Source organism: Coregonus clupeaformis, chromosome 6 (genome assembly GCF_020615455.1).
Source record: "Coregonus clupeaformis isolate EN_2021a chromosome 6, ASM2061545v1, whole genome shotgun sequence".
NCBI classification, from domain to species: Eukaryota; Metazoa; Chordata; class Actinopteri; order Salmoniformes; family Salmonidae; genus Coregonus; species Coregonus clupeaformis.
In genome coordinates, this window is record NC_059197.1 from 48,325,608 (window position 1) to 48,344,992 (window position 19,385).

At 48.7% G+C, this 19,385-nt stretch overlaps 1 protein-coding gene across 1 annotated transcript; it reads right to left on the minus strand.

The window, feature by feature from the left end:
• Nucleotides 1-183: 183 nt before the first annotated feature.
• Nucleotides 184-19,045, minus strand: LOC121567487 (centrosomal protein of 164 kDa-like). Its single transcript, XM_041877562.2, has 23 exons — nt 18,942-19,045; nt 18,737-18,814; nt 18,319-18,423; nt 13,543-13,596; nt 13,326-13,403; nt 12,965-13,038; nt 10,354-10,827; nt 10,011-10,142; nt 9,513-9,708; nt 9,207-9,290; nt 8,544-8,666; nt 8,194-8,337; nt 8,040-8,123; nt 7,836-7,892; nt 7,458-7,759; nt 6,853-7,041; nt 6,534-6,732; nt 6,221-6,328; nt 2,307-2,421; nt 1,703-1,987; nt 1,470-1,542; nt 1,210-1,332; nt 184-1,113 (listed from the first exon to the last, which is right to left on the minus strand). The coding sequence occupies exons 7-23, from the start codon at nt 10,791-10,793 to the stop codon at nt 1,017-1,019; spliced, it is 2,751 nt and encodes a 916-aa protein (XP_041733496.2). The 5' UTR covers nt 10,794-10,827; nt 12,965-13,038; nt 13,326-13,403; nt 13,543-13,596; nt 18,319-18,423; nt 18,737-18,814; nt 18,942-19,045; the 3' UTR covers nt 184-1,016.
• Between the last annotated feature and the right edge of the window lie 340 nt (nt 19,046-19,385).

Sequence of the window (19,385 nt, forward strand, 5' to 3'; positions counted from 1 at the left end):
GGAAAATAATTGACAATCAGGGAGGGACTACCTGAACTCCAAGAAATTCAAATTTTTGTTGCAAAAAGTTAACTTTCTGTTGGGTGTCCCAATGAATACCACTCTGGTGATTACTTTGTAATGCAGACAAATGAAATACTGAAAAGCTGTAGCGTGAAAAAGAATGAAAGCTTGACATGAGCATTACGAATATACACTACTTTACATTTATTCAAATATTTTGTATAAAAATACTGTAAAAATTCCACAGCAATCTGCACAGTAAACACACTGTCTCTCTTACCAGAATTTCATACAGATTGAATGCTTAACAAGTCATTGTCTTGCCCTTGTAGTGGTTATTATGGTATGGCTTGAACTTCTCATACAGTGGAATTAGTGATACAACATCTCTTATACAACCTGATACCATGACAATGATCTTTAGTCACTTATCACCTCACATCAGATATGAGGCTTAAATGTAAGATATCAACAGTATCTCACTCATAAACCTCGATGTCTCCTAATAAAGTGAAGCACCTACTGTATATGTAACAACTCTGCATTATGCTTTTGAAACATTTAAAGAGCTAGAGCCAAAAAATTGGGAAACAAACTGATTTGTTGACTACCGGGCTATTGTCTCCATACTCCCAAGCTATTCACCCTTGCATGCCAATGGAATGAAATTACAGAGACCACTGAAACAGCCCTAGTGTCCTCTCACTCTTCTGTCACACAATCACAGCTAAACCTGAGGATGAGGAGTTCACCAGAGGAGAGTGTCTTAAAAATGTTTCTTACAGTAATCTGATATGTAAATCTAGCTCTGGTCCAGGGCGTTAGTGCGTTCCTTTGGTCCACACATAGTCGAGGGGGGTTCCTCTAGTAACGTCCTGGACCAGAGCTAGAGGGATCCCTGCATTACTCAAAGTGAATTTTAAAAACCCATCTGTCCTTAGGCCTTTTTCAGTAACAGTACATCTTTATCGGCTTGTGTTGATCCTTGCTCTGTATGTAACTTCACCCCCCCTTTAGTAATGGTACACTTTAATCTGGTTGTTGTCATCCAGGCTCAGCTGGACCAATCCACTCATAGTTGGAGGGGTCCGATAACGCGTGAACAGAGGTCTGATGAAAGCCTCTTAAGGAAATGTACAAGACTGAACCAAGCTCCATTATAAGTTGTGCAATGTGGTGTGTGTGAGCATGTTTACAGAAGGATACACACTGGGGTCTTTCCTGCGCGTCTCCAGCCATCTCTTGTTGCCGTCTATCAGACTCTGTAGCCTCTGGCCATCCATCTCCACTGACTTAGGTTGCATGGAGGACAGACTACGAGCCTGCTCACTAACACACGCAAACACACGTCTTTACTACCTTCATTCAACAAGATAGACTACTGTGAAAGGGATGAGTGACAGTTGAGATGTTATTTTTAAAGAGGTGTTTCCATCATTTTCATGTTTGGTTATTTTCATATTTACCTTGCAGGACTGTACCCTGAATAAAGCGCATTGGTCCTCAAGGAACTGGTGGCTATGGGTTCAATAGCAGCCCCTATGGAAGAAGGGACAAAGAAGTGACTAACAACTCACCCTACCTGAAACTACACAGACAACACTGAACAGAGAGTTCTTCAGACCACATAATTAAATAGAACGCATATTTAATATAACATATTTATATATGATATTGTATCTCTTTGGTTCAGATGTACCAGGGAAGAGCTTGGCCCAGCGGCTGTTGAGCAGGTTCTCAGAACTCAGTGGCTGGTTGGAGGTGCTGTGGAGGGGCCCAGACAGAGGCATGGAGAGCTGTGAAAGAGGCATTGAGGTGGGGGTGCGGGGCTGGGAGAGGGGCAGAGGTAGGGGGAGAGGCTGGTAAGGGGTCTGGCGTTGGGTCAGGGAGCCCAGGGCACCCAGGACTGTGTTGAGCTGGCCAGAGATGTGCTGAAGCGACTCGGCTAAGTGCTGCACCTTAGCTGGCACTGTGGGCTCCCCACCTGAGAGGAGAAATAGAGAGGGGAAAGAGAAAGGAAGAGAGAGCGCAAGAGAGAAAGGGAGCGAATGTCAGAAAACGAGAAGAAATAGGGAGAAAAGCAAGTGATGAGGTGTGAAAGAGAGGAAGGAAGGAAGGAAGGAAGGAAGGAAGGAAGGAAGGAAGGAAGGAAGGAAGGAAGGAAGGAGTGGGCGAAAGGGAAAAAAAGGAGGAACAATGAAGGGGGAGAGAGACTATGATAAGAATATGGCAGAAGAGGAGTACAGGCCTTCCTGTTATGAGTGTGTAAGGAATGAATATTCCCGTATGTCTGTCTCTCTCACCTGGGCCATCATGCCCGTTGCTGACGCTGGTCATATCTGATTCAGTCACATCAAAGGTCAACTTCCTATCAGCCGCTAGTCTGTCCTGGTCATCATAGTAGTGATGATGGGAGACCTGGGCAAGGGAAAGCAAGAGAAAAAACAAACTCCATACTTTTGTACTTGCCTTTCCAACACTAACACTTGTCTTCTCTTACTATCACTGATTTTGCTGATAACTGCTTTATTGAGGAACGTTTTACTTACAATGATTGTCTTAGCTATCTACCTTAAGTTGAATGCACTGACTGCAACTCGCTCTGCACCCCCTTCTTCCCTGACAACAGCCTCAATTCATTGGGGCATGGACACTACAAGGTGTCGAAAGCGTTCTACAGGGATGCTGACCCATGTTGACTCCAATGCTTCCCACAGTTGTGTCAAGTTGGCTGGATGTCCTTTGGGTGGTGATCCATTCTTGATACACACAGGAAACTGTTAAGTGTGAAAAACCCAGCAGCGTTGCAGTTCTTGACACACTCAAACCGGTGCGCCTGGCACCTACTACCATAACCCATTCAAAGGCACTTAAATATTTTGTCTTGCCCATTCACCCTCTTAATGGCACACATACACAATCCATGTCTCAAATGTCTCAAGGCTTAAAAATCCTTCTTTAACCTCTCCTCCCCTTCATCTACACTGATTGAAGTGGATTTAACAAGTGACATCAATAAGGGATAATGTCATGGAAAGACGTTTTATCCACTCAGTGTATAGTGTGTTGTTTATTAGCAATCTATTCCAGTATGTATAACGTTATGTGCATGGTATATACAGTTGAAGTCGGAAGTTTACATACACTTAGGTTGGAGTCATTAAAACTCGTTTTTCAACCACTCCACACATTTCTTGTTAACAAACTATAGTTTTGGCAAGTCGGTTAGGACATCTACTTTGTGCATGACACAAGTAATTTTTCCAACAATTGTTTACAGACAGATTATTTCACTTATACAGTGGGGGAAAAAAGTATTTAGTCAGCCACCAATTGTGCAAGTTCTCCCACTTAAAAAGATGAGAGAGGCCTGTAATTTTCATCATAGGTACACGTCAACTATGACAGACAAAATGAGAAGAAAAAAAAATCCAGAAAATCACATTGTAGGATTTTTAACGAATTTATTTGCAAATTATGGTGGAAAATAAGTATTTGGTCAATAACAAAAGTTTCTCAATACTTTGTTATATACCCTTTGTTGGCAATGACACAGGTCAAACGTTTTCTGTAAGTCTTCACAAGGTTTTCACACACTGTTGCTGGTATTTTCGCCCATTCCTCCATGCAGATCTCCTCTAGAGCAGTGATGTTTTGGGGCTGTCGCTGGGCAACACGGACTTTCAACTCCCCTCCAAAGATTTTCTATGGGGTTGAGATCTGGAGACTGGCTAGGCCACTCCAGGACCTTGAAATGCTTCTTACGAAGCCACTCCTTCGTTGCCCGGGCGGTGTGTTTGGGATCATTGTCATGCTGAAAGACCCAGCCACGTTTCATCTTCAATGCCCTTGCTGATGGAAGGAGGTTTTCACTCAAAATCTCACGATACATGGCCCCATTCATTCTTTCCTTTACACGGATCAGTCGTCCCGGTCCCTTTGCAGAAAAACAGCCCCAAAGCATGATGTTTCCACCCCCATGCTTCACAGTAGGTATGGTGTTCTTTGGATGCAACTCTGTATTCTTTGTCCTCCAAACACGACGAGTTGAGTTTTGACCAAAGAGTTCTGCTTTGGTTTCATCTGACCATATGACATTCTCCCAATCCTTTTCTGGATCATCCAAATGCACTCTAGCAAACTTCAGACGGGCCTGGACATGTACTGGCTTAAGCAGGGGGAGACGTCTGGCACTGCAGGATTTGAGTCCCTGGTGGCGTAGTGTGTTACTGATGGTAGGCTTTGTTACTTTGGTCCCAGCTCTCTGCAGGACATTCACTAGGTCCCCCCGTGTGGTTCTGGGATTTTTGCTCACCGTTCTTGTGATCATTTTGACCCCACGGGGTGAGATCTTGCGTGGAGCCCCAGATCGAGGGAGATTATCAGTGGTCTTGTATGTTTTCCATTTCCTAATAATTGCTCCCACAGTTGATTTCTTCAAACCAAGCTGCTTACCTATTGCAGATTCAGTCTTCCCAGCCTGGTGCAGGTCTACAATTTTGTTTCTGGTGTCCTTTGACAGCTCTTTGGTCTTGGCCATAGTGGAGTTTGGAGTGTGACTGTTTGAGGTTGTGGACAGGTGTCTTTTATACTGATAACAAGTTCAAACAGGTGCCATTAATACAGGTAACGAGTGGAGGACAGAGGAGCCTCTTAAAGAAGAAGTTACAGGTCTGTGAGAGCCAGAAATCTTGCTTGTTTGTAGGTGACCAAATACTTATTTTCCACCATCATTTGCAAATAAATTCATTAAAAATCCTACAATGTGATTTTCTGGTTTTTTAGTTGACGTGTACCTATGATGAAAATTACAGGCCTCTCTCATCTTTTTAAGTGGGAGAATTTGCACAATTGGTGGCTGACTAAATACTTTTTTCCCCCACTGAAATTCACTGTATCACAATTCCAGTGGGTCAGAAGTTTACATACACTAAATTGACTGTGCCTTTAAACAGCTTGGAAAATTCTAGAAAATGATGTCATGGCTTTAGAAGCTTCTAATAGGCTAATTGACATAATTTGAGTCAATTGGAGGTGTACCTGTGGATGTATTTCAAGGCCTACCTTCAAACTCTGTGCCTCTTTGCTTGACATCATGGGAAAATCAAAAGAAATCAGCCAAGACCTCAGAAAAAAAATTGTAGACCTCCACAAGTCTGGTTAATCCTTGGGAGAAATGTCCAAATGCCTGAAGGTACCACGTTCATCTGTACAAACAATAGTACGCAAGTATAAACACCATGGGACCACGCAGCCGTCATACCGCTCAGGAAGGAGACACGTCCTGTCTCCTAGAGATGAACGTACTTTGGTGCGAAAAGTGCAAATCAATCCCAGAACAACAGCAAAGGACCTTGTGAAGATGCTGGAGGAAACAGGTAAAACGAGTCCTATATCGACATAACCTGAAAGGCCGTTCAGCAAGGAAGAAGCCACTGCTCCAAAACCGCCATAGAAAAGCCAGACTACGGTTTGCAACTGCACACAGGGACAAAGATCGTACTTTTTGGAGAAATGTCCTCTGGTCTGATGAAACAAAAATATAACTGTTTGGCCATAATGACCATCGTTATGTTTGGAGGAAAAAGGGGGTTGCTTGCAAGGCGAAGAACACCATCCCAACTGTGAAGCACGGGGGTGGCAGCATCATGCTGTGGGGGTGCTTTGCTGCAGGAGGGACTGGTGCACTTCACAAAATAGATGGCATCATGAGGAAGGAAAATTATGTGGATATATTGAAGCAACATCTCAAGACATCAGTCAGGAAATTAAAGCTTGGGTCTTCCAAATGGACAATGACCCCAAGCATACTTCCAAAGTTGTGGCAAAATGGCTTAAGGACAACAAAGTCAAGGTATTGGAGTGGCCATCACAAAGCCCTGACCTTAATCCTATAGAACATTTGTGTACCAAATACTAATTGAGTGTATGTAAACTTCTGACCCACTGGGAATGTGATGAAAGAAATAAAAGCTGAAATAAATCATTCTCTCTACTATTATTCTGACATTTCACATTCTTAAAATAAAGTGGTGATCCTAACTGACCGAAAACAGGGAATTTTTACTAGGATTAAATGTCAGGAATTGTGAAAAACTGAGTTTAAATATATTTGGCTAAGGTGTATGTAAACTTCCGACTTCAACTGTAGTATAGGTGGTGTACAGGGGACAGGATATGTGGTATATAAAGGTTTTATGGTGTAGTAATAAAGCACCTCTTCAGCTACAGAGCTCTCTAGCTGTTGCAGTCTCTCCTCCTTCCTGCGTAGCAACGAGTTCCCCCTCTGTACAGTCACCCTCAACTCCTCCACGTCACTGGCCTCCTGAGGAACAGAAGAGGAAACGAAAGAGAGACCGTGACAGAGAGAGAGAGAGAGAGAGAGAGAGAGAGAGAGAGAGAGAGAGACGATTCAGGGACAGTTACACATGGAGGTCATGCATACTCTCTCACTTCATGAATGTTAAACACAAGGGCACCAGGGCAGAGTGTTGGAGTCTATAAGGGATAAGGAAGGGAGTCACACTTACACGTACCTGCTGCAGGTTCCTGTACATCTCCTGTGTGACCTGGGTTTGGGTGGTGGTGCTGGGGTACTGAGAGGAGCTGGACCGGAACTGGGCTACCTGCAGCGCTGTCTGTCTCTCACTCAGACGACTACTCTCCTTCTCCAGGAAGCGCCGGGCCTTCTGCAGGGACAGCCCCTCAGAGGAGATATACTGACGCAAGCTGGGAGAGGGACAGGAAGAGAGAGAGCGAGACACAGGCACACACACATATAAGTTAGTCAGGATAGAAGGGCGCAACATGCATGCATGCTCTCACACACACACACACACACACACATACTCGTCCAAGCTACTCTCGCTGTCTCTGGAGATGGGGGAGAGAGGAGGTTCTTTCAGGTCTTCCACATGCAGCACTTTCTCCCGTCCAGCAGTAGAGGGCGCTGCATCGCTATCCTTCTTCCTCTCCTCCTCCTCCTCCTCTGTTCTGTCCAGTCTAGAGGGCCTCTTGATCTCACTCTGCTCCAGATCACTGCAATATAATCATATGTTTGTCACTGAGAAAGTACTGGTATTGGGATAACATTGAACCATTAATACGACTAGATCAACCGCTTGACAAAGAGCTCAGTAGTCTGGCAAGCTAGACTTGAAGTCTCACATGAAGTCTGAAAGACATGCTACTGCCAGCTGCAAGGTGACAATGAAACAGGAGTGAACGGAGGTTGACCCCAACTAACAGGCCAGGTGTGTGTGTGTGCGTGTTTCAGTGGAGGCTGCTGATGGGAGGACGGCTCATAATAATGCCTGGAATGGAGTAGAATGGCTGGAATGGAATGGTATCAAACACATGAAAACCATGTCTTTGATACCATTCCATTCACTCGATTCCGGCCATTATTATGAGCCGTCCTCCCATCAGCAGCCTCCACTGGAGCGTGTGTGTACCTGACTCTGCGGCTCAGCCGATCACAGCGCTCCTGCAGCAGCTCCACCTTGCTCTCCAGCCGGTCCCGCTCCTCCTTCATCCTCCTGCACTCCTCCTTCGCTTTGTCGCTCTCCTCCTTCGCTTTGTCCCTCTCCTCCTTCGCTTTGTCCCTCTCCTCCTTCGCTTTGTCCCTCTCCTCCTTCGCTTTGTCCCTCTCCTCCCTCGCTCTCTCCGCCTCCTGCCCCGCCCTATCCCTCTCTTCTTTCACCCGCTCCAGATCCTCTCTCAGTCCATCTCTCTCCTGCATGACTCGAGGCAGAGCCTGAAAACATCACAGGCTTAACATCTACAGCATGATGAAGACAGAGGTGGTAGTGATGATGATGATGAATCCTCACCTCTATCTCATCCTCTTCATCCCCAAGCTGCTGCCTCCTCTTCTTCAAATTCGCCGCCTGAAAAGTGCCAAATGTATATGTCCTTTAATCAACAACGCCCAACCACATACATACAGTGCATTCCATTCCATAGCCTAGGCCATCCCTAAGTGTTCCAGATAGTCACGAAAACACATATCAGTGCAACAGTGATTGATTGATTACCTGGGTCTTCAGTATTGCCTCCTGGCTCTTCAGTTCTCTGGCCCTCAGCTTCAGCTTATCCCCCAGCTCCTGAATCTCTGCCTCCTGAGGGACGACATAGGTGTTTAGAGATGACACATGGTGTGTGTGTGTGTATGTGTCTCTCTGTCCTCACCTTGCGTGTGTGTGTTTGGCGTGTCTTGGAGAGCTGGGAGTCTAGCTGTGTACGGAGTCTCTCCAGCTGGGTGCTATGGACGGACAGCAGGCGATCTCTCTCCTCCTGCAGGGCACACAGCAACTGTTCCCTGTGGACAGCCTCCTGGAGGCACACACACACACACACACACACAGACACACACACACCCACACAGACACACACAGACACACAAATAGATCATGAGTTAATTTCCACAATATTTAACTGCAGCATTACATGTAAGGACAGTGCAGAGGCAACAGCCAAAGCAACAATGACAGTAGCAGCTGCCCGTTACAAGAAGCTGTGACCTTTGAACTGTGTCTCACCTGGTCCAGATGATTCTCTCTGATAGAGTTGAGTTCTCTGCGGTGGTCGTCTTTGAGCTGCTCCAGCTTCCTGGCGTGGTCATGCTGCACTTCCTCCCTCACTTCCTGGAGCACGTCTCCCAACTGGACCAAGACAGTCAGTGGGAGGGATAAATAATGTCACAACACTCTACATAGGGTTTAGACTGACATACTGTTATGGTGTTATGTGTATATGCAGTCAGTAAGATGAGGTGCTAAGGTTTTGTGTACATTTACATTCCATTTTAGTCATTTAGCAGACGCTCTTATCCAGAGCGACTTACAGTTAGTGAATACATATTTTTTTATACTGGCCCCCCGTGGGAATCGAACCCACAACCCTGGCGTTGCAAACGCCATGCTCTATCAACTGAGCTACATCCCTGCCGGCCATTCCCTCCCCTACCCTGGACAACGCTGGGCCGATTGTGCGCCGCCCATGAGTCTCCCGGTCGCGGCCGGCTGCGACAGAGCCTGGATTCGAACCAGGATCTCTAGTGGCACAGTTAGCACTGCGATGCAGTGCCTTAGACCACTGCGCCACTCAGGAGCCCAAAGGTGGGAAGTAGTATGTGTATGTATATATGTGTGTGTGTGTGTGTGTGTGTGTGTGTGTGGGTGTGTGTGTGTGTGCTCTATCACCTCTCTTTGGTACTCTGCTAGATGCTGCTCTGGGCTACGAAGGCTCTTCAACTCCCTCCGCCTCTCACTGGCACTGCTTCTCCCCTAAGGAACACAACAACACACTGTCTTCAACCATCATCTGCGTGACACACACACACACCACACTATCCTAGACTCACTCCATGCATTTCCCACACAAAAACCCAAACACATTCAGTTGTTTCGAGAACACGTGTGTATTGGAAGGCCCCTCTCCTATACCTCCCCCTCTCCCCTCTCCCACTTTCCTAGCTCCTCTCCTACCTCCCACTGCCCCTCTCTCACCTCCTGTTTGAGGGAGCTGAGTTGCTCCTCCCGCTCCCCAAGCAGTCTCCGCTTCTCCGTATGTAGCTCCTCCTCTGACTTCTCTCTCAGTCGCTCCAGGTCCCGCCTCCTCTGGGCCTCTATCCTCTCTCGCTCCGCCTCTCTCTCCGCCTCCAGGGTGGCACGCAGCTCTCTCAGCATCGCCTCGCCCTCCTCCCTGATAAAAACAACACACACACAAACGCACAACCATTTATAGCTAAATTATTTTTTTGTCTTGTTTTTTTACAGTGACCAAGCGGTATGGCTTTACCTACAGAATGTGTAGTAAGAATAGTATCGCCTAAGCACAGCATAGTTTTGTGAAGTAGTGTCATATTAATATGGCTATGGTCGCTGGGCATGTGATCTAAGGGTCAGTGGAGCACTCCAGGGAGATGACTGTCATGCGAATGAATATGTGTGTGTGTGTGTGCTTAAGCAGGTGGATGAATAGTAGAGAGAGATGAGATGAGTCACCTGACAGTGCGTTGCTGGTTCTCTCTCTCCTTCCGGGCCGTCTCCCTCAGCTCCAGTAACCTGCTTTCAGACTCCACACTCAGCCTGCTCTCCTCTTCCCTCCCCTTACTCTGGAGTCTCTGCCTCAGGCACCTGGAAGACCAGGACACACACACACACACACAGCAGTGAGATAACCAGCACTGTCACACAACCCAGCATCAACATTGAGTCACATACTCACACATCACAGGGCATATAGAGTGCAGAGAGCATCACAGCTCACAAATACTACTAGAACAGTGGACATGAGTGGAGAGTGAGGGAGGTTGACCACTCTGTGGCCTGCTGCCTGAATGCCTACCTGACCCTCTCTTCGCTCTCCTCCTTTAGCCTCCGTTCCTCCTCCTCCTCCTCCCGCCTCAGCTCCTCCTGAAGGAGGCGCAACTTCTCCTGCCTCTCCCGCAGCGCACGCTCCTTCTCCTCCTTTATCTCCCTCTCAGTCTCCCTCCTCTCCTTCTCCTTCTCCTTCTCCCTCTCCTCCTCCTCCTCCTCCTCCTCCTCCTCCTCTTCCTCCTGGGCCTTTCTGCTGTCCTCCCCCTGTCTGGGGGCTTCCTCTTTGTAGTGGGCATGGGGGCTCCTAACCAGGCGGCCTCTGGAGGTGTCAGGCCGCTGGACCCCCTGGACCCCTAGGCTGACGCTGGTGCTGACCCCCTCGGCCCGCGGTCGGGGTTCCGGCTCAGAGTGGGAGGACCCTGTGTCCTGCTGGTACTCACTGGGCTGGCTGGGGGGCCTGTCCTCCATCGCTGGATCCTCCCTGCCTGCAGCATGGAGACGCCTGCAGAGTGGGGGCGGGGGGAGGTAGGGAAGAGAGAGAAAGAGAGAGAGTGGGGAAGAGGGAAGGAGAGGAGAGAGAGAGGAAAAGGGAAGGAGGGGAGAGAGAGAGAGAGAGAGAGAGAGAGAGAGAGAGAGAGAGAGAGAGAGAGAGAGAGAGAGAGAGAGAGAGAGAGAGAGAGAGAGAGAGAGAGAGAGAGAGAAGGAAGGAGGGGAGAGAGAGAGAGAGAGAGAGAGAGAGAGAGAGAGAGAGAGAGAGAGAGAGAGAGAGAGAGAGAGAGAGAGAAGGAAGGAGGGAGAGAGAGAGAGAGAGAGAGAGAGAGAGAGAGAGAGAGAGAGAGAGAGACAGAGACAGAGACAGAGACAGAGACAGAGACAGAGACAGAGACAGAGACAGAGAGAGAGAGAGAGAGAGAGAGAGAGAGAGAGAGAGGGAGGGGAGGGGAGGGGAGGGGAGTCAGATAAATGATTTGGCTCAGCTCTAGACTACTGCACCAATGACAATGACATTACAGTCGTGGTCAAAAGTTTTGAGAATGACACACAAAGCCTGCTGCCTCAGTTTTGATGATGGCAATTTGCATATACTCCAGAATGTCATGAAGAGTGATCAGATGAATTGCAATTAATTGCAAAGTCCCTCTTTGCCATGAAAATGAACATAATCCCCCAAAAACATTTCCACTGCATTTCAGCCCTGCCACAAAAGGACCAGCTGCCATCATGTCAGTGATTCTCTCGTTAACACAGGTGAGAGTGTTGACGAGGACAAGGCTGGAGATCACTCTGTCATGCTGATTGAGTTAGAATAAAAGACTGGAAGCTTTAAAAGGAGGGTGGTGCTTGAAATCATTGTTCTCCATGGTTACCTGCAAGGAAACACGTGCCGTCATCATTGCTTTGCACAAAAAGGGCTTCACAGGCAAGGATATTGCTGCTAGTAAGATTGCACCTAAATCAACCATTTATCGGATCATCAAGAATTTCAAGGAGAGAGGTTCAATTGTTGTGAAGAAGGTGTCAGGGCGCCCAAGAAAGTCCAGCAAGCGCCAGGACCGTCTCCTAAAGTTGATTCAGCTGCGGGATCGGGGCACCACCAGTGCAGAGCTTGCTCAGGAATGGCAGCAGACAGGTGTGAGAGCATCTGCACGCACAGTGAGGCAAAGACGTTTGGAGGATGGCCTGGTGTCAAGAAGGGCAGCAAAGAAGCCACTTCTCTCCAGGAATAACATCAGGGACAGACTGATATTCTGCAAAAGGTACAGGGATTGGACTGCTGAGGACTGGGGTAAAGTCATTTTCTCTGATGAATCCCCTTTCCAATTGTTTGGGGCATCCGGAAAACACCTTGTTCGGAGAAGACAAGGTGAGCACTACCATCAGTCCTGTGTCATGCCAACAGTAAAGCATCCTGAGACCATTCATGTGTGGGGCTGCTTCTCAGCCAAGGGAGTGGGCTCACTCACAATTTTGCCTAAGAACACAGCCATGAATAAAGAATGGTACCAACACATCCTCCGAGAGCAACTTCTCCCAACCATCCAAGAACAGTTTGGTGACGACCAATGCCTTTTCCAGCATGATGGATCACCTTGCCATAAGGCAAAAGTGATAACTAAGTGGCTCGGGGAACAAAATATCGAAATGTTGGGTCCATGGCCAGGAAACTCTCCAGACCTTAATCCCATTGAGAACTTGTGGTCAATCCTCAAGAGGCGGGTGGACAAACAAAAACCCACAAATTCTGACAAACTCCAAGCATTGATTATGCAAGAATGGGCTGCCATAAGTCAGGATGTGGCCCAGAAGTTAATTGACAGCATGCCAGGACGTATTGCAGAGGTCTTGAAAAAGAAGGGTCAACACTGCAAATATTGACTCTTTACATAAACTTAATGTAATTGTCAATAAAAGCCTTTGACACTTATGGAATGCTTGTAATTATACTTCAGTATACCATAGTAACATCTGACAAAAATATCTCATAACACTGAAGCAGCGAACTTTGTGAAGACCAATACTTGTGTCATTCTCAAAACGTTTGACCACGACTGTATGCTTGTATCACAATGTGTTTTTCAAGTTCAGAGAGGACATTTTACTGAAATATGGGCATTTATCAGAAATGCTTGTCTGCCAACCTCTCTGCAGCTTCTGCCCTCTTCCTCCGTTCCTTCTCCTCCTCCGCACTGACTTTCACTTTCCCCTCGTCTTCCTGGGGAAAATACATGTTTTTAGATGAATAGCAAATGCTAACTTCTGACTCTATGTGGCATGAGGTGAGTGTTACTTTCAAAATAAAAGAACGGTACAAACTGTGCCTACAGACTCTACAGCCAGAGAACCACTGTGACTGAGAACATCCAAGTGAGGAAGGAGAGAGTGTAGCTGAGGAGGGAGGAGGTGAAGAGGAGAACCAGGGTGAACGAGTAAGAAGAAGAAAGGAGAGGAGGAGAGGAGGAGGAAGAGGAGGAGGAGGAGGAGGAGGAGAAAGTGTGGTACCTGCAGGCGTGGACTAGCAACAGGGGAGAGATCCTTCAGGTCCAGGACTTTCTCTGACAACTTGGAGCCAAAACCAGACTAAAGGGAAAATGGAACACAACACTGTTAGTCTTTACTAAACATACCCTTTGATAATATCTGTTAAAATTGTACATTATTAAGTATCTATTCTATAGGCCTATCTATAGGGACATGATCTCAATCCATAAAAAAGTACCTTGAGGTCCTCAGTGGAGGAGGATGCCACCTCGATGTGCTCGCTGGCCTCGGACTGCAGATGTAAACACACACTCAGTCACTGACATGAAGCATAGCGCCACCGTATCACCTCAACACCGTACACACCCACACACAGACACACACACGCATGCACTCACACACAGACAGATAGAAAACATGGATGCATGCTGCCATTCTCAGCGACACACGGCAATTATGAAGGCTCTCGTAGTAGGGTGAAATAAGTACAGCAGCAAAGGGACAATACACTAGTCAACAGCACAGAGCAGCCATCCCATGGCTTGATCAGCAAAGCTTGGGCAGACAAGTGGCAAAGAGCGAGACAAAATGCCTCTCCCACACAAGCACAGGGCTGGTCAAGCAGGCAGTAGAGACAGAGAAACACAGGCTACAGCACTGCAAGTTTGGACTGAGAGGACGGGGCTGCCTTGGGGGCTGTCTGAGAGGACGGCGCTGCCTTGGGGGCTTCTGAGAGGGTGGGGCAGCTAGAAGGCTGTCTGATAGGGTGGGGCTGCCTTGGGGGCTGTCTGATAGGGTGGGGCTGCCTTGGGGGCTGTCTGAGAGGGTGGGACTGTCTTGGGGGCTGGCTGAGAGGATGTGGGTGCCTTGGGGGATGACTGAGAGGGTGGGGCTGCCTTGGAGGCTGTCTGAGAGGGTGGGACTGTCTTGGGGGCTGGCTGAGAGGATGTGGGTGCCTTGGGGGTAGACTGAGAGGATGGGGCCGCCTAGGGGGCTGTTTGAGGCGATAGGGCTGCCTAGGGGAATGACTGAGAGCGTGGGGCTGCCTTGGGGGCTGGCTGAGAGGGTGGGGCTGCCTTGGGGGCTGTCTGAGAGGGTGGGACTGCCTTGGGGGCTGGCTGAGAGGATGGGGCCGCCTAGGAGGCTGTTTGAGACGATAGGGCTGCCTAGGGGGATGACTGAGAGGGTGGGGCTGCCTTGGGGGCTGTCTGAGAGGGTGAGGCTGCCTTGGGGGCTGAGAGGATGTGGGTGCCTTGGGGCTAGACTGAGAGGATGGGGCCGCCTAGGAGGCTGTTTGAGACAATAGGGCTGCCTAGGGGGATGACTGAGAGGGTGGGGCTGCCTTGGGGGCTGTCTGAGAGGGTGGGGCTGCCTTGGGGGCTGTCTGAGAAGGTGGGGCTGCCTTGGGGGCTGGCTGAGAGGATGTGGGTGCCTTGGGGCTAGACTGAGAGGATGGGGCCGCCTAGGGGGCTGTTTGAGACGATAGGGCTGCCTAGGGGGATGACTAATAGGATGGGGCTGCCTAGGGGTCTGACTAAGAGGATAGGGCTGCCTAGAGGGTTGTCTGAGAGGATGGGGCTGCCTTTGGGGATGGCTGAGAGGATGGGGCTACCTTGGGGGATGGCTGAGAGGATGGGGCTGCCTTTGGGGCTAGCTGAGAGGATGGGGCTGCCTCTGGGGCTGGTTGAGAGGATGGGGCTGCCTTTGGGGATGGCTGAGAGGATGGGGCTGCCTTTGGGGATGGCTGAGAGGATGGGGCTGCCTTGGGGGATGGCTGAGAGGATGGGGCTGCAGTGCTCAGCTCTGGAGGAGGAGGGATGGAGGCAAAACTGGCAACAAGGGGACCAGAATATTCCAATCCAGTCCTCAGGGGCTCAAGTGTTAGAAGCCCAATGGCTGGAGGTTTGGTGGACTGGCAAAACTATGTGTAAAGACCAAAGACACCAATGTGATGTGAGAGGGAGACCATGGGGGGCTGGATTCACCAGGGTTGGGACTTGGGACACACACAGCCCCTCAGGGAGTGGATTGGTGTCTCCTTTGGCTGAGAGCGGGGTGGCGGTGCATGCAGAGGGGGAGCACACAGGGCAGGGGCCACGACATGGTCAAAGCACACCAAACCCCTACCTCTGCTGGTAGAGGGCTTTGTTTGGGCACATTCTTCTTCTTCCCCACATACACCTCCATTTTGTCACTTCGTTTAAGGTCCGCTAACTTCTTCTTCTGCCCCAGTGACCTAGCTTGGAGTGTTTGTTGTTCGAGTCTCTCCATTACTTCCTCTGAGCTTGTGGATGTTTTGGGTTTCGGTGAGGCTTGCACGGTCTGAATGCAGTTTTCCACCACCTCATCGCTGTCTTCTTCAAGTTTGTCTCCTTCCTTTTCTTTTCGTTCACTTTTGACGCACCTCTCCACCTCCTCCTCACTGCTCTCCTCTCCTTCACTAGCCCGTTTTTCACTCAGCGAGCATCTCTCTAAGACTTTGTCACTTTCCTCCCCTTCCTCGCTTTTGACACACCACTCCACTACCTCCTCACTCTCCAACTCCTCAGGTTCATCTTTACCCTCCTCTTCCTCACTTTTCACACACCTCTCCACCACCTCACTCTCTCCCTCATCAGCCTCCTCTTTGCCAACCTCCTCTTCCACTTCCTCTTCCTCACTTTTCACAGACCTCTCTAACACCTCACTCTCTCTCTCCTCAGCCTCTTCTTTACGCCCCTCCTCTTCCACCTCCTCCTTACTTTTCACACAACTCTCCACCACCTCATTCTCTCCCTCCTCACCCTCCTCTTCCTCACTTTTCACACACCTCTCCACCACCTCACTCTGTCCCTCCTCACCCTCCTCTTCCTCGCTTTTCACACACCTCTCCACCACCTCACTCTCTCCCTCCTCAGTCTCTTCTTTACGCCCCTCCTCTTCCACCTCCTCCTCCTCCTTCTCTTCCTCACTTTTCACACAACTCTCCACCACCTCACTCTCTCCCTCCTCACCCTCCTCTTCCTCACTTTTCACACACCTCTCCACCACCTCACTCTGTCCCTCCTCACCCTCCTCTTCCTCGCTTTTCACACACCTCTCCACCACCTCACTCTCTCCCTCCTCACCCTCCTCTTCCTCGCTTTTCACACACCTCTCCACCACCTCATTCTCTCCCTCCTCACCCTCCTCTTCCTCACTTTTCACACACCTCTCCACCACCTCACTCTCTCCCTCCTCACCCTCCTCTTCCTCACTTTTCACACACCTCTCCACCACCTCACTCTCTCCCTCGTCACCCTCCTCTTCCTCACTTTTCACACACCTCTCCACCACCTCACTCTGTCCCTCCTCAGCCTCCTCTTTGCCTTCCTCCTCTTCCACCTCCTCCTCTTCTTTTAACCACCTCTTAACCACTTCTTCACTATCCTCATCTCCCTTTGCCTCAACTTCCTCCTCTATACTGTCTCTGACAGTCTCTTCCTTCCTTTCCACATGCTTGCTTTTGAAATATCTCTCCACCACTACCTCACTTTCCTCTTCATCTCCTCCCTCCATCTCTTTAATATATCTCTCTACTACCTCATCACTCTCTTCTGCTTTTTGTTCTTCCTCACTTTTTACACCGCTCTCAACTAGCTCATTGCTTTCCTCCACCTGTTTGTCATGCTCTACTTCTAGTTCTTCATTGTTAACATGTTGCTCTACTACCTCATCACTCTCTTCTTGCTCTCCAAGATTTCTCTCTATTATTTCATCACTTTCTTCTTCTTCCTCCTTTTTATTGACATTTTCCTCACTTTTCTCAACTACGTCACCAGTCCCCTCTTCCTCCCCTTCCTCTTCCTCACTTTTTACACATCTATTTATGACCTCATCACTTTCCTCCTCTCCCTCCTCCAACTTTTCTTCACACTCTACCTCCTCACCAACCTCAGCCTCAACGTCCTTGCCCTCCTCCTCCTCCTCTCCTTTCTTCTTCTCCCTCACCTGTCCCTCTTCTCCCTGGTTCTCCTCTTCACCTCCTTCCTCCTCAGCCACACTCTCTCCATCCTCTCCCCACCCCTCCTCATAATCTTCCTCCTCCTCCTCCTCTCCACTGTCTCTAGTTTTAGCAGGCTGGGGATCTGGGGTAGGGGGGCAGACCCCAGCACTACTGCAGTCCCTGCTGCCTCCGCGTGGTGGAGAGGAGAGGAGGTGGCGTCCACGAAGGGAACCCTTGGTTGGAAGGGGAGGATGGTGGCACCCAGAGAGAAAGAGAGGGAAGGCGTGCATAGACACAAACACAAAAAGAAAGAAAGTAGGGGTACAATATTGTACAATATTGTGACAAGGAGAAGACACAGGGACCTGAGCAGCACGCAAACCACTCACGCATTCCGTAGGTAGAGCTCATCGAAAGAGAACAGTCATGTCAACAACAACAACAAACACAGAGAAGTGTGATTAAAAAACAGGAAGTACACAGTTAAACACACACACACACACACACACACACACACACACACACACACACACATACATACACACACACACACACAGAAAGACCTCTAAGACCAACGTGAGGGGTGATCGAATGAAAGACTCAGACGGCAAAGCAATAACAGTGACAGTATGAGGACAAGAGGACAAACAGAAAGAAACAGTGGCAGCCGTGACCATAGCACAGCTCCCATTGACACAACATCTACACAACCAGGAAGAGATAGAGACACAAGAACCAAAACACATGTTTAAAGTCACACACACACACACACACTTATGAGAGTTGATAAATGACAAAGATGTTATGTATGAATGAATGAATAGGCTTACACAGTTTCCCAATTATAGCTTACACTTTCCATCCCTCAAGTGTTGGTTTTGGTTAAAGGCAATCTAGTACACAAGAGCAGTTCTATCTAGGTCTGCATCTTGTAACAGTCATGGGTTTTGAGTATATACATACACCACAGGATTAACAGTGGGATGAAAAGAGAGAAAGAGACCGTGAGAGAAGTAATAGATTGAGCCACATCAGTAGTGTGTGTGTTACCTGTTGAGAGGGGGGCTCAGGGCTGTGCTCTTCAGACAGGGCCAGGTCCTGTAGCTCTGGTTCTGTCCTCTCCTCTAGAGGGGCCACTCCACTGGCCTCACTGTCCTGTTAGCCACACAACACACACGGCTGAGCCTAAATTCATTATACAGAGAGGTTTTCTAAAGTAATAATGACGAGGGACTGTGTTTATCTGCACTGTTATCATACACTGATGGAGTTGAAAGTAGTTGAAAATTCCTAAGGGGGCAATGCCATAAAATATACATTTTCAGTGAAATGGTTCACAGTTCAAGTTGAGTGGTAAGTGTGTTATGTAATGTTATGAGCATGGTATGTGTTCTGTTATGAGTGTGGAATGACCCCTATTTGGTGTTCTTGTGCTGTGTTCTTGTGCATAGTGAAGAAGGTGATGTACCTCATACTGCAGCCCTCCTCCCAACGCATCCAAGTCCAGGTGCAGGTTCTGTAACAGTCTGGCCGAGCCACGAGGACTCTGCAAACAGCATCACAGTCATACATCTAACTTATACTCCACAAATGAAACACTTTTATTCTCCAAATATTCTGCTTCACAGTGCCCCGAAAGGGCTGGTATGCACGTTGCCAGTTGAAAGACGTACCGGCTGCTCATCCTCTGATATGTTATCCTGGTCATCCTCGAACCCAGGCAGAGAGAAAGCCACACGCTCCTCCTGTCGCCTTCCCAGTAGGCTGGACCGAGTAGAGAGAGAGAGAGAGAGAGAGAGAGAGAGAGAGAGAGAGAGAGAGAGAGAGAGAGAGAGAGAGAGAGAGAGAGAGAGAGAGAGAGAGAGAGAGAGAGAGAGAGAGAGAGAGAGAGAGAGAGAGAGAGAGAGAGAGAGAGAGAGAGAGAGAGAGAGAGAGAGAGAGAGAGAGAGAGAGAGAGAGAGAGAGAGAGAGAGAGAGAGAGAGAGAGAGAGAGAGAGAGAGAGAGAGAGAGAGAGAGAGAGAGAGAGAGAGAGAGAGAGAGAGAGAGAGAGAGAGAGAGAGAGAGAGAGAGAGAGAGAGAGAGAGAGAGAGAGAGAGAGAGAGAGAGAGAGAGAGAG

What these genes read in the sequence shown, in the direction of transcription:
- LOC121567487 (XM_041877562.2), bottom strand. Translation starts at nt 10,793, where the DNA reads ATGGAGGACAGGCCCCCCAGCCAGCCCAGTGAGTACCAGCAGGACACA. An exon ending in AACCAGCAACGCACTGTCAG is followed by an intron (nt 9,709 to 10,010) that starts GTGACTCATCTC and finishes TGTTTTTATCAG; the next exon opens with GGAGGAGGGCGAGGCGATGC. An exon ending in CTGGGCCAAGCTCTTCCCTG is followed by an intron (nt 1,543 to 1,702) that starts GTACATCTGAAC and finishes CTTCTTCCATAG; the next exon opens with GGGCTGCTATTGAACCCATA.